This window comes from Trichosurus vulpecula, chromosome 2 (assembly GCF_011100635.1).
Source record: "Trichosurus vulpecula isolate mTriVul1 chromosome 2, mTriVul1.pri, whole genome shotgun sequence".
Taxonomy (NCBI): Eukaryota; Metazoa; Chordata; class Mammalia; order Diprotodontia; family Phalangeridae; genus Trichosurus; species Trichosurus vulpecula.
In genome coordinates this window covers 269,921,291-269,934,074 of record NC_050574.1, presented here as the reverse complement: position 1 = coordinate 269,934,074, position 12,784 = coordinate 269,921,291, and the positions used below count along the sequence as shown (strand labels likewise).

The window sequence follows — 12,784 nt, the reverse complement described above, 5'->3', positions numbered from 1 at the left end:
CAAAGCACCAGCCCCAAGCCCTGGGGGACCTGCTCTCTCCCTCCTGAAGCTCAGGCTGAGATGAGATGAGCCTTTAAGTGAGGCTGGTGGCAGCAGTAGACTATCAGACTGGAAGACTTCGAAAGGGCAGTGTATTAAAGACAGAGGGGGGAGTATGAAAGCACATTCATCAAGGGGGGACATATGTACAGAATAATCAGCACAATCCCGTGCCCACCCCCCATGACCTTCAGGGAACCCCTCCCTCAAAACAAATAAAGTGTTGATAGATGATTTATTCAGGAAGGGGAAGCCAAGGCTGAGCTCCTTCCACCCTTTGCCAGTTCTGTATTTCTCAACCAACCTCCCAATCCTGCTCCATCTCTGCCCCTCCAGTGGGGAGGGGGGGGTCAAGTGTGCAGACTCAGACTCTTCCTGGTTTTGTGTGTTGTTGATTTTTTTTCTTCTCAAGACCCTCTCTCCGCCAGGCCTGGGGAAAGCTGAGGTGCTGCGCAGCTCCCAGCAGTGAGACCAGTCAAAGGGAAAGAGGGATGGCGACTCTGGCCAAGGTGGGCATAGGGAGGGAGGGTAGGAGCATATTTTTACCTAAGTGCTTACTAAGTACCAGCCCAGTCATTTTCATTCACCACCAGTATTTCCCCTTCCTACCCACTCCACCCCATTTTATATTCTGCATTATGCGAAAGAATGAATTACTCAACCCCAAGGCAACCAGGCTAGCAGCTATTTGCAAGGCTGGGGAAGGCACTGTGAGGAGCATTACCCATTCTGGCCACAGAGAGAAGGACTGGGGAGGCATAAGAGCCAAGCAACCTGCCTGTCATTGCTGAAGAGCCACAGCCTCCCTTGGAGAGACAGAGGTTTCCTGAATGGGGGTGACTTATCTCTTATCCCTGTTCAGGGACCCTGGGCCTGTTTGGCACAATGACAAAAGCGTCAAACTCCTCTGACTGTGTAGGAAACCAGCCTCTAGCCAGATAGGAGGAACTTTGCCCTCTTCAGGCAAGATCAGAAATCCTGGGTAGGCCTGGGCATAAGAAAAATCAGCTTGAGTCTGAGGGAAGTCAGTCTTGCCCAGTCAAGGACATGAGCTGACAAGAGTGAGACAGTGTCTACATTTGTGGAAGAACAGAAAGTTTTGTCTGCTAGGTATGCAGCCCTCTCAGGTCACCCATGAGGATGACTATTGGCAGTTCTGGGGGGAAAACCAAGATATTGGCTGAGCTAAGGAGACAGAGGAAAGGTCAGTCAGGAATGGCAGGCTGGTGCCAAATAGGTGCCTACCTCCAGAGCTGCCATCCCAGGGTCTGCAGAAGGACTTACTATGGTGGGGGGGGGGGGTGTGGAGAGGAGGGTGGAGGGAGAGTTCCTTCTGTGAACCATATCTTGACCCATAAAATGAGACAGGTAGCAGAGTCCTCTCTGACTTCAGGGAAAGCAGAGGACAAAGGGGCCTGAGCAGACAGGGGACCAAGCACAGTATAGCTAAGGGGGGAGTCGCTGACATACTCTAGGATTGTCAGAGAGGTTGGAGGACCGGGAAAGCTGGAGGGGAGAGAGAGGACAATCCTTGGAAGGTCATGTTCCCCACCAGCCCAGACCCCCTAGAGACAAAGCAGTAGCTGAGTAGATAGTAGTAGCAGGTACAACCGGGGAAGGGTCAGGTGGTCTCTTGGTGTCTCACTCCTGTTCGGGAAGCTCAAGGGGCCTCATTGGAACCCACACCATTGCCCTTGTTGACATAGAAAGGACGGTAGTGCGACTGTGGGAGAGAACAGAGAAGTGAAGGTTACAAATTAAACATGATACCCTACATCTATCAGCCTCCCCCTCCCTTCTCCAGGCTTTCAAGCTTCCTTCCTTTCTTGATCATCAGCAGCCAGGGGACCCCAAAAAGAAGACATGAAAGGTGTCCTAAGGAATTTGAAGGGTCATCATGTAAAACATGCAAAACATACTTGTCTGAAGAGAATCTGCGGGTTTCAGTGGACTGCAACTCAATGTGAGTTATCAGTGTGTTGTGGCAACCAAAAGAGCTGGGGTGACCTTGGATCACCCAGAGTGAGGCATGGCCTCCAGGAACGGGAGGTGGTATTCCCTCTGTACTCTGCCCTGGGCAGACCCATCTGGAACACTGTGTTCTCAGTGCCATGGCTAAGGAAGGTATTGACAAGCCAAAGAGAACCCAAGGAAGAACAGTGAAGTCCTAAAATGTCACCAACAATGTGCTGAAGGAACTGGCAATGTCTAGCCTGGAGAAGACTCAAGGAAGAAGATGGCTGCCTATCTTTGAAGGGGAAGAGGGATTGGACTGGTTCTTTGAGCAGAAGTTACAAAGAAGCAAATTTAAGTGTGATGTCAGGAAAATCTTCCTAACAAATTTGTTGTTGTTCGGTCATTTCAGTCATGTCTGACTCTCCATGACCTCATTTTGGGGTTTTTTTGGCAGAGGTATTGTCAGTGGTTTTGACTTCCTTCTCCAGCTCATTTTACAGATGAGGAAACTGATACAAATAGGATTAAGTGACTTGCCCAAGGTCAGACAGCTAAGAAGTATCCGAGGCCAGATTTGAACGTAGGAAGAGGAACTTTCCTGACTCTGGCACTGTATCCACTGCATCCCCTAGATGCCCTTCTAACAAATAGAGGTGTCCAAAGTAGGAAGGTCAGCCTCAGGAGCTGGTAGCTTCCACTGAAGGTGTTCAAGCAAAATTTGGAGGTCCACATGCCAGAGTGTTATAATGGGTCTTCCTTTCAGATATGTGTTGTGTCACAACCACCCTAGTCTTGTTACCTCTTGCCTGCCGTTAGGACAGCTTTATTGATCCTTTTGCATCCAGTCCCTCCCCTGTTCAATGTATCCTCCAAACAAATGCCAAATTCACACACTGGATCACATCACTCCTCCCCTCAAAAAGCTCTCCATGGCCTTAGGTTAAAATACATGTTTTGGCCTTTAAAACCCTCTACTATCTGGTTCTAGCCTAACTTTCCAAACTTACTACAAATTATATGCCTTCTTGTGAATGCCACGCTGACACACTGGCTGCTTGCTGTTCTGTCTCCTACCACTAGGAGGTGTTGGCTTTGCAAAGTGGTCCCCCATGTCTAGAACACACTAACTCTTCACCTCTGTCTCTTCCAACTCCCTGTTTCTTTCAAAACTCAGCTCTAGCACCACCATTTATATAAGACCTTTTCTGACCTCCATAGATGCTAGTGCCCACCCCCAAAATTATCGTCTTTATTCTTTATTACTACTATATTACAAAATATGTACTTTGTAAATACTTATATGTATACATGTTCTACTCCCAATAGAATGTAAGATCCCTGAGTGTGAGGACTGGCTGCATCCCCCAATCCTGGTGTAACACCTGGTGGTGGTGGTGTTCAGTCATTTCAGTCATGTCTGACTCTTCGTGACTCCTTTTTGGGATTTTCTTGGCAAAGATATTGGAGTGGTTTGCCATTTCCTTCTCCAGCTCATTTTACAGATGGGGAAACTAAGGCAAACAGAGTTAAGTGGCTTGCCCAGGGTCACACAGCTGTCTGAAGCCAGATTTGAATTCAGGAAGACTTCATTCCCAGAACTCTATGCACTGTGCTACCTAGCTGCAACACCTGGTACAGAGCAAATAATTAACAAATTTTGTTAACTGGAGTAGGCAGGTCAATAGGGTGCCTTCTAACTCTAAATTCTGTGGTTGTGTAGAGAAAGGACATATTTTAATTGAGCTTTGAAGAACACGAAGAATTCTAAGAGACGGGGGAGAGCATGTTCCAGCCATGGTAAATGGCCAATGCAAAAGTATAAAGATGGGAGGTGTGATAATACATGAAACAGTCCACAAGATCAGTTTGACTGAAGTATGTGAAGGGGAGCAATGTATATAATAAGCCCGGCAAAGTAGATTGGAGTCGGGTCATACCGGGCCTCAAATGCCAAACAGGCCCCTTCCGATTCTGAGATTCTATGGAATGGATTTCCTAAAGGAAAGTAGGCCTTTTGTACAATGAAGTCTTTGCCCTTTTCTGGGTAGGGGAAAGCGAGTGAGGAGGGGAAAAAGGAAAGAAGAATCACTGGATTGGGTATAGGGCATCTGATGTGACAGCTGCCTGAGCCCCTGGAAAGTCTGAGAGTCTCTGTCCTAGCCTCCTGGGAATGTGCCCAACCTGTAGAGCAAAGCTTGCCCCACCTTGACCCTGGCCACCAGGTCTCTAAATTGTGGCAATATCAGATAGAATCCTCAGGGCTAGCTAATTAGAAACTCTAGTTTAAATCCTAATTATAACTCATTAAGAGCAAATCAGCTGATTTGTCCAAGCTTTGCCTAACTAACTTACTATCTTAATTCCTAGGTAATAATTGACAAATTGGGTTTTAATTGCTTTTTTCAAGACCCAATCATCAGCTCCAAACCCCATCATCAACTTATCCCTTCTCTGTATGTCCCATGTTTGCTCTCAAGGCAATCCAGACCCTTAGTTTTGTCTCTTTGGAGAAGGCTACGCAGGCTTAAATAACCCCATTGGCCAGAGAGGGGATAATCCTGCATAGAAAAAGAAAGTGATTCAGTCTGGGTCACACAGCATGCCAGCAGCATAGTTTTAGTTCTGTCTAGTGGAAACTTCAGGCCTCTCCAGGTCTTCCAAACTCCCATCCCAACCTACCTGTCTTCTCTCTAATCTTCCCAGTCTCATTGACATTCTCTAAGCATCTTCAGAGTCCAATGACTACACAATTCCTGGCCCTTCTCTGTTCACTCCTGCCTGCAATTTCACAAAATCAATGCTTCCCACCATCCCCACCTCAGGGAAACAGTCACCTGAGGCAGGAGCAGGAGAATGAGTTGCAGTTGGCACCTCCCTATGGAGATTATCATTTGTCCCATGTTGGCTCAGGCAATAAGCATGCTCCCCAGCTGGGCTTAAAAGTCGGTGCTCCCTCCCCCCGCGGTGCTCCCTCCCCCCACGGTGCTCCCTCCCCCCACGGTGCTCCCTCCCCCCACGGTGCTCCCTCCCCCCGCGGTGCTCCCTCCCCCCACTCCTCCCGACAGCTAGCCAATACTCCCTGAACGCTCTTCTATGGGACATCCGTAGCTTGAGGCTCATGGGCACCGTGCGTAAATTGTATTTACCAGCCCAACTGTTTTCCTTCAGTCTAGTATGGAGAACAGGAAAATTCAACAAGGCAAATGAAAGGGCCCGAGTTTGCAGAATCGGCATGAACTAGGAGACTTTCTGGTGAGCCGGGTCAATCGAAAAGATCACAGGCCAGCTCCACATATGTGTTCTAGGGCTAAGCTGTTTTCTTATAGCCTAAAGTGACTTGAGATAAGGAAAAGAGGGTGCCCTCTTTCTGGTATGTTCATTATGGAGTTGCCCCTGGATACAATGAATGGACTTTTGGGGCTCAGAGCCTTCCTCTTTGTTTCTACCCTTTCTCTAATTTCCTGATCTCTCCCCCAAGTCCCATCCCATCTGAGACACTGGTAGGAATTACAAAGGGACATAACTACACAGGTGTCACAAGTCGCTTAGCCTTCCCAGACTTCCCTTTCCTCATCTGTAAAACAAGGGGGTTGAGGTAGCTAGGTAGCATAGTGAGTAGAGTCAGGAGGACCTAAGTTCAAATCCAGCCTCAGACACTTGACACATGTACTAGCTGTGTGACCTTGGGCAAGTCACTTAAACCCAACTGCCCTGCCTTCCTTCCTCCCTGCCCCCCCCCAAAAAAACCAAAGGAGTTAAACTAGGTGACCTCTGATGTCCATTGCAACTTTAAGTGTATGACTCTATGACCTTAGATAAGTCACTTTCCCTTGGTGGTCTTTAGTTTCTTCACCAGTAAAATGAGAGGGGTGAGCTAAGATGGCATCTGAAGTCATGGCAGCGGGGGGCGGGGGGGTGGAGGAGGTACAGTGGATAGAGAGCTGTGCCTGGAATCAGGAAGACCTAAGTTCAAATCCATCCTCAGAAACTTATGAGCTGTGTGACCCTGAACAAGTCACCTAACCACTGTTTAACTCAGTTTCCTCAAGGGGAAAATAGGGATGATAATAGCACCTACCTTGAAGGATTTTAGTGAGAATCAAATGAGATGATATTTGCAAACCTCGAGGCGGCATCTAAGTGGTTATTATTGTGATTATTATGGAACCACAGTCTCAAAGCTGGAAGAGACCAACCTGAGAGGTCACCTAATACTAGGTAACCCATATCTGACCAAGAATCCCTTCATCCACCTCCTCAACTGCTGATGGGCCAACTTCTGCTAGGGGACAACCATTCAGTGACCTGAAACCCACCTCCTTCTAAGGCAGCCCGTTTCACTTGTTGATGGCTTAAATCGCTGGGTAACATTTTTTATGTAGAGCCATTTCTTTTTTTTAATGTATTTATTTGATATTTTATTTTCCCCAATTACATGTAAAAACAATTTTAAACTTTCTTTTTTTTTTAAATTTGGAGTTTCAAATTTGCTCCCTCTTCCCCTTCATTGAGAAGGCAAGCAATTTTACATACTAACTTTATACTATTTGCAGATTATATATATATATATATATATATATATTACATGTATATAATTTGCAGTTATATACTAACTATATACTATTTCTCTGCAACATCCACTATTGCTCATAATTCTGCCCTGTAACATCAAGCTGACTAAATCTAGTCTCGTTTCCACCTAACTGCCCTTCATATATTTAAAGAGACACATGGCGCCCTTGCCTTCCCTATGTCTTCTCTCGTCTAGTCTAAATTACTAGTTTTTTCAAGTAATTTTCTTATGGAATGGTTTTCAGTCCTCTTGTCATCCTAATAGTCTCCTGAATGTGCTAGTTTATCAATGTCCTTTCTAAACTTTGGCCCCTGAGAATTAAATACAGTACTCCAGACGTGGTCTAAACAGGGCAGATTACAGCTGGGTGGTGCAGTGGATAGAACGCAGGACATGGAATCAGGAATTCCTGAGTTCTAATTCTGCCTCAGACACACTCCCTAGCTGTGTGACCCTGGGTAAGTCATTTAACCTCTGCCTGACTCAGTTTCCTCATCTCCAAAACAGGGATAATAATAGCACCTATCTGTAATGTTAATGGACTAGGAAGATCTTGCCCGTCCGTTAGTAAGGCCTATGGGACCATATGTGTTCCATCACAGATGCTTTGAACCCCAGCTCACAGCTGTGACATATCCTGAGTACTTTCTTAAAGGGGAAGCTTGCTTATGGGGAGGCTTACTTGCAGGAAGGCTTTCATACCTTTTGATAATTGGGCAATGAAGCACATAGGTTGTGATGCCTTCTGGCTCTGAAAAGTGTATATACATTCTGAGGATGGTGTTTTGCTTTGGGGGTTTGCTTATGAGCAGGACCTTTCGATTCCTTAGACAGGACTGAGTAGTTGTTTCTTGAGAGCCCCCCTGACTACTCAGATGTTTTGATGCTCCCCAGATCCACTGGTGTGCGTAGGTGGTTGCATTACTTTGTTCAGACAGATTGGAGCCCTGTCTGTTGATCTTTGTGCTAATTTCTATGCTTGTATTTTCTCCACATTCAAGGTGCTGACTTTTCCCCTGAACTAAGGAACATAATTAAAGTAAGACTGTTAACTCCTTTAAAAGCTATCTTTCCTTCAAAATCAGATCAAAGGACCTGTGCTGGCAGGCCATCCTGGATGTGCCAGGGTGCTTGCTGTTATACTACCTCCCTGGGGCTGTTGTGAGAATCAATGCCTGGTACATAGTAGGCAATTTCTAAACGCTAGATACAACTATGATGCTGATAATGATGATTCTATTATGTCCATAAAATGAGGATAATAACTCCTACCTCCCAGGGTTGTTGTGAGGATTGAATGAGTTAGCACATGTACAGAGCTTTGTAAACAAAATGACATATAAAAGCTAGCTCTTATCAGCACTTTGAGACCATCACCTCCTATGATCTGAACACACGGCCTCTATTAATCCCACTTAGGACCACTTGTGGCTGTCTCAAGGCGATGCAGTCTAATGGCTAGAGTGCTGGATTCACCATCAGGAGATCTGGAGCCAAAGCCCCAGAGACTGACTAGCTGTATGACCTCTATCAAGACACAGACTCTCAGAGAGTGAGTTTCCCCATCTGTAACGTGGGACTAATGATGCCCGCAGTACCCACAACACTAGGTTTTGTGGTAAAAGAGCTACTTCACACATTTGTAAGCATGACATTGCGAGGTATCCATATTAGGTTGCCATGTTATACTACTGACTCATTCAAATATTGACTCCTCTGTGTGCCCTTAAAGCTCTTCACAATCTGGCCTCAACCTATCTTTCCAGCCTTCTCACATATTACTCCCTTTCTTTCACTCTTTAGTCCAACCAAGCTAGCCTACTTGTGGTTCTTCATTCCCAGCATTCCATCTTTTGTCTCTGCCTCTTTGCACAAGCTCTCCCCATGACTGGAATTTATTTCCTCCTCACTTTTAACTCTTAGAATCCTTATTTTTGGTTAAGCTAGCCTCATGTAACATCTTCCACATGAAGCCATCCCAGGTCATCCCATTTGTTTTTGCCTCCCTTCAAATATCACCTTGTATATATTTTGTATGTATTTAGATGTGTATAGGATGCCTCCTTCTTTTGAATTTAAGCCCCTAAAGACAGGCCACTGTCTCTGTTCTATCTTCATATCCTTAGCACCTAGCAGGGTCTGGCAAATAACTGGTGGTTCATTCATTGATTGAGTGATTCGGTTTTCAGGTCACTAAAATCCCCAAACCTTTTCCGCACAAATTGTTGTCTAACCATACATCTCCTATCCTGGGTTTGCATAGCTGATTTTTTTTGAACCCAAGTATAGGAGTGTTTATATACCCCCTATTAAATTTCATATTATTTGATTTGGCCGGTCTTTCTAGCTTGTCATTCAGTGACCCTATTATTCAATATGTCAGCTATCCCTCCCAGCTTCATGTCCATTGCAAATTTAATAAGTCTTGAATGTAGGTCTTCAACAGCCCAAGTGGAAAATAGGAAGGGTATAGGAGGGTACCAATTGGGGAGAAAAAAGGGAGTTGGCTTTAGGGGAGGCTAGAAAGAGGACAGAAGTAGTCTAGTTTGCCATGCAATTGGGTCAGACCTAGAAGCGAGTCAGATGGGAATGGGACAAGGAAATCGCTGGCCTCCGTGGCTAGATAAAGACATCATAGGATAAAACTCCCGGGGCCTGAAACTCAAAAGCTCTCTATTCTGTGAGTTAGCTTTATCTTCCTTTCTGCCAAAGCTACTAAGGTCACTTTGAGAACCTCACCCTCTATCCCAGGTACAGTGAGGGAAGAGACAGGGGACATCCATGCCAAGGCCATTTGTAGACTATGGCAGCAGTAGGGAGCTACAGACAGGGTCACTACCCCTGTAGCTGCAGCAGAGGAACATACTACTGGGGAAGCCAGAAGTAGTATGGAATAAAAATCCAGTAAAGCAGAAAAAAAACGAAAAACAAACAACTCTAATGATAGGGGTGTGAGAGATGGTCTGATTCCTGCCTGAGCGCTCTTGCTCACGTGTTAGTGGGGCGTCAGGCCTTGACAGCCTCTGACCAAGGGGTCCACCACCCCCACTTGGGTGTGACTGTGCTCTCTTCCAGGAAATGAGCCTCTGGGGAACAAGGGTACATGGGATGGGAAACAATTCTTTATTTTTTCCTTCCCTTGTTTGCTTTTGTAGTGCTGCTGCTACAGAGCCTCTGGGCCCAGCTCCAAATTTCAAATACACTCAATTAGTTCCCTCCTTGCCAATAAATTAAAGGCTTTCTCCCATTAAGCAGCTTCAACCACTCTTTTTGGGAGAAACCCTGCTGTGATAGGTATTGGACTAGAGAGTTTCTAAGGTGCCTTTTACCTTCTTCAGGGGTGGGGAACCTGCAGCCTTGAGGACACATTTGGCCCTCTAGGTCCTTGGGTGCCGACCTTTTGACTGAGTCCAAGTTTTACAAAACAAATCCTTTTATTAAGGGGATTTATTCTGTGAAGTTTGGATTCAGTTGGAGGGCTGCACTTGAGGACCTAGAGGGCCAAATGTGTCCTTGAGACCCCAGGTTCCCCACTCCTGTTCTAGATCCTAGAATTTTCTGATTTAAGGACAGCAGACATGTGGCAGAGGTAGCTACTCACTTTCCAACAGATCAGTGTCTATACCAGGGGTTCTTAACTTGGGGTCTAAGGAAAGGTTTCAGGGGGAGTATATGAATTTGGTATTTTTAATATTTTGATAACCATGATGATTTGTTTCCTCGGTAATTCTATGTGTTTTATTTTATGCATTTAAAAACATTACTCTGAGAAGAGGCCCACAAACTTCATCAGACTGCCAAAGGGGTACGTGGCAGAAGAGAAGAGTAAGAGGCCCAGTTCTATAACCAAAGGCAGAACCAGATAGAGGTTTCCAGCCCTCCTCACAGGGAGTGACTAACCTACCCCACAGGATCTGGCCCACAGACTGTAGGGAAAGAAGCACAGTGCTCAGTGTGGACATATGTAGGTTACCAGCTGCACAGAAAAGAATCAGGTGTCACAACTCTTAGCCTGCATTTAATCTGGAAATCAATGTGACCTCTTCTATGCATACTGAGAAGAGGAGAGGGGAGGAGAGAAAAGGGGAGGAGAGGGGAGGAGAGACAAGGGGAGGAGAGGAGAGGAGAGACAAGGGGAGGAAAGGAGAGGAGAGGAGAGGAAAGGAAAGGAGAAGGGAGGGGAGGGGAGAAGAAGAGGGTGGTAAGGAGAAGAGGGGAGAGAAGAGGAGAAGAGGAAAGCAGAGGGGAGGGGAGGGGAGAGGAGAAGAGGGGAGGGGAGGGGAGGAGGAGGGGGGAAGAAGAAGAGGGGAGAGAGGAGGAAAAGAGGAGAGGGGAGGGGAGGGGAGGGGAGAAGTGGGGAGGGGAGGGGAAGAAGAACTCCGACCACTACCATGTAATCTCAGAATTGGCAGGAACATCAAAAGCAAATTTGATAAGTAAAACCTCTTCTAACAACATTCTCAACAAGTGACTGTCCACTCTGTGCTTGAAAAGTCTTAGTGACTTAAGAGATGAAGAATTCAGTATCTCATGAGTCAGTCCAGTTCACTTTTGGATGGCTCTAATTTTTATTCCCCTTTGTATCGAGTTGAAATTCCCTTCTCTTCAACTTCTATGCATCATTCCTACTTCTTCTCTATAGATCCAAGCAAAACAAGTCAAATCCATCTTCACATTATTTGAAGGCAGCTATCAGATTTCCCCTAAGTCTTCTCTTCTCCAATCTAAACATTCCAAGTTCCTTTGACTGATCATCTCTGGACTGCCAATGTTGTTAAAATATGGCCATTGGAACCGGGCCATTTGCACTGTTGGTTTCTATTTAATTCACAATCCACCCAAAACCCCACACTTCTTTATACAAACTGTTGTCTACTCATCCATCTTTCTTTTCTGCAAGTATGAAGCTGATTTTTTAATGCAAATGTGGGAGTTTACATTTGTCTTTATTAAATTTCATTGCATTCAATCTGGCCCATCACTCTCGCCTTTTCTGTCCACCAATTTGTTATATATCCCTCCCAGCTTCATGTTATTGGCAATTTGATAAGTGTGCCTTCTATGCCTTCATCTAAGCCATCAATTAAGATGTTTTTCAGCATAGGCCCAAGGACAAATTAATAAGGCATTCCACTAGAGATTTCCTTCCAGGTTGGCACTGAACAGGAATGGCTCTGATTTGGGTCCAGTCATTCAACAAATTCCAAATTCAACCAGCTGTACCATCATCCGACCTACATCCCTCCATCTTGTCTACAAGTATGGGAGACTTTGCCAGATGCTTTATTGAAATTCATAGATCAGAAAAATGGAAGGAACCTTAGGAATCAACTAATCCAAAATTCTCCTTTTAAGGACAAGCACTGAGGCCCAGACAAGTAAAAAGACTTGTTCATGGTAACATTAGTGACAGAACCAGGAACAGAATCTGTATCCTGTATCCTGATTCCTAGGGCTCTCCAATAAAATATAAACTCCTCGAGCGTAGGGGTTGTTTTGTGTGTGTGTGCGTGTGTGTGTGTATGTGTGTGTGCATGTGTGTGTGTGTGTGTGCGTGTGTACCTCCAGAATCAAAGTACCCAACACTTAATGATTACTAAATCATTACTTGATTGATTTCTCTCTACTACATTATGCTGTGTGACCTCAGGTGACTGCTGCTCCCTTCCTTCCTACCCCCAAGAAAAGGGGGCGTTCCCTGCCTGGGAAAGTGACAGGCCTGCTCTGGTCTTGTTTTTCCCCCAGCCTTCCTACTCACCAGCAAGGTCTGCTTGCCAGATTTCCAAGTCTGTGGCTGAGCTTTGGGACTCTGACTTCTGATGATGGAGGGGTAACCTAGGAAAGAGAGAAGACACATGGTTTAAACTGGAGAAGACCGGTTACTCCTTCAAGCCAGGGCTAGGTAGCAGTCCAATTGCCTTCTTCAAGGAGACCCAGGCGCTGTGTCTAGCCCATCACCGAAGTGCAACCACCTCTGATGAGAGAGTGAATAAGTCAGAGTTCAGGTATTGGAAATACCCTCAAGGAAGAGAGTACAGAAACAGATATCAAGAAATAAAAACAAGGAAAGCCATATTGGGAGATAGAAAAGAACAAGACCAGGGACCCAGCAGAGTTTTGGTGCAGAATGTCCCCAGACTAGGTAGTAATGTCCTCATTTGGAATAATGCCACTGTATGATTAAGACTCAATGAAGCTATAATGGGGCCTCTGAGG

At 45.6% G+C, this 12,784-nt stretch overlaps 1 protein-coding gene across 2 annotated transcripts in view; it reads right to left on the bottom strand.

Moving 5' to 3' along the window:
- Positions 1 to 374: 374 nt before the first annotated feature.
- Positions 375 to 12,784, bottom strand: part of TRIM29 (tripartite motif containing 29) — a 74,119-nt gene continuing 61,709 nt past the window's right edge. For both annotated transcript variants that reach the window (XM_036742661.1, XM_036742662.1), the window contains 2 exons: positions 12,327 to 12,403; positions 375 to 1,762 (listed from right to left, as the gene is read on the bottom strand). In XM_036742661.1, coding sequence (XP_036598556.1) covers positions 1,700 to 1,762; positions 12,327 to 12,403 — 140 coding nt within the window. In that variant the 3' untranslated portion in view covers positions 375 to 1,699. The remainder of the gene's footprint in view (positions 1,763 to 12,326; positions 12,404 to 12,784) is intronic.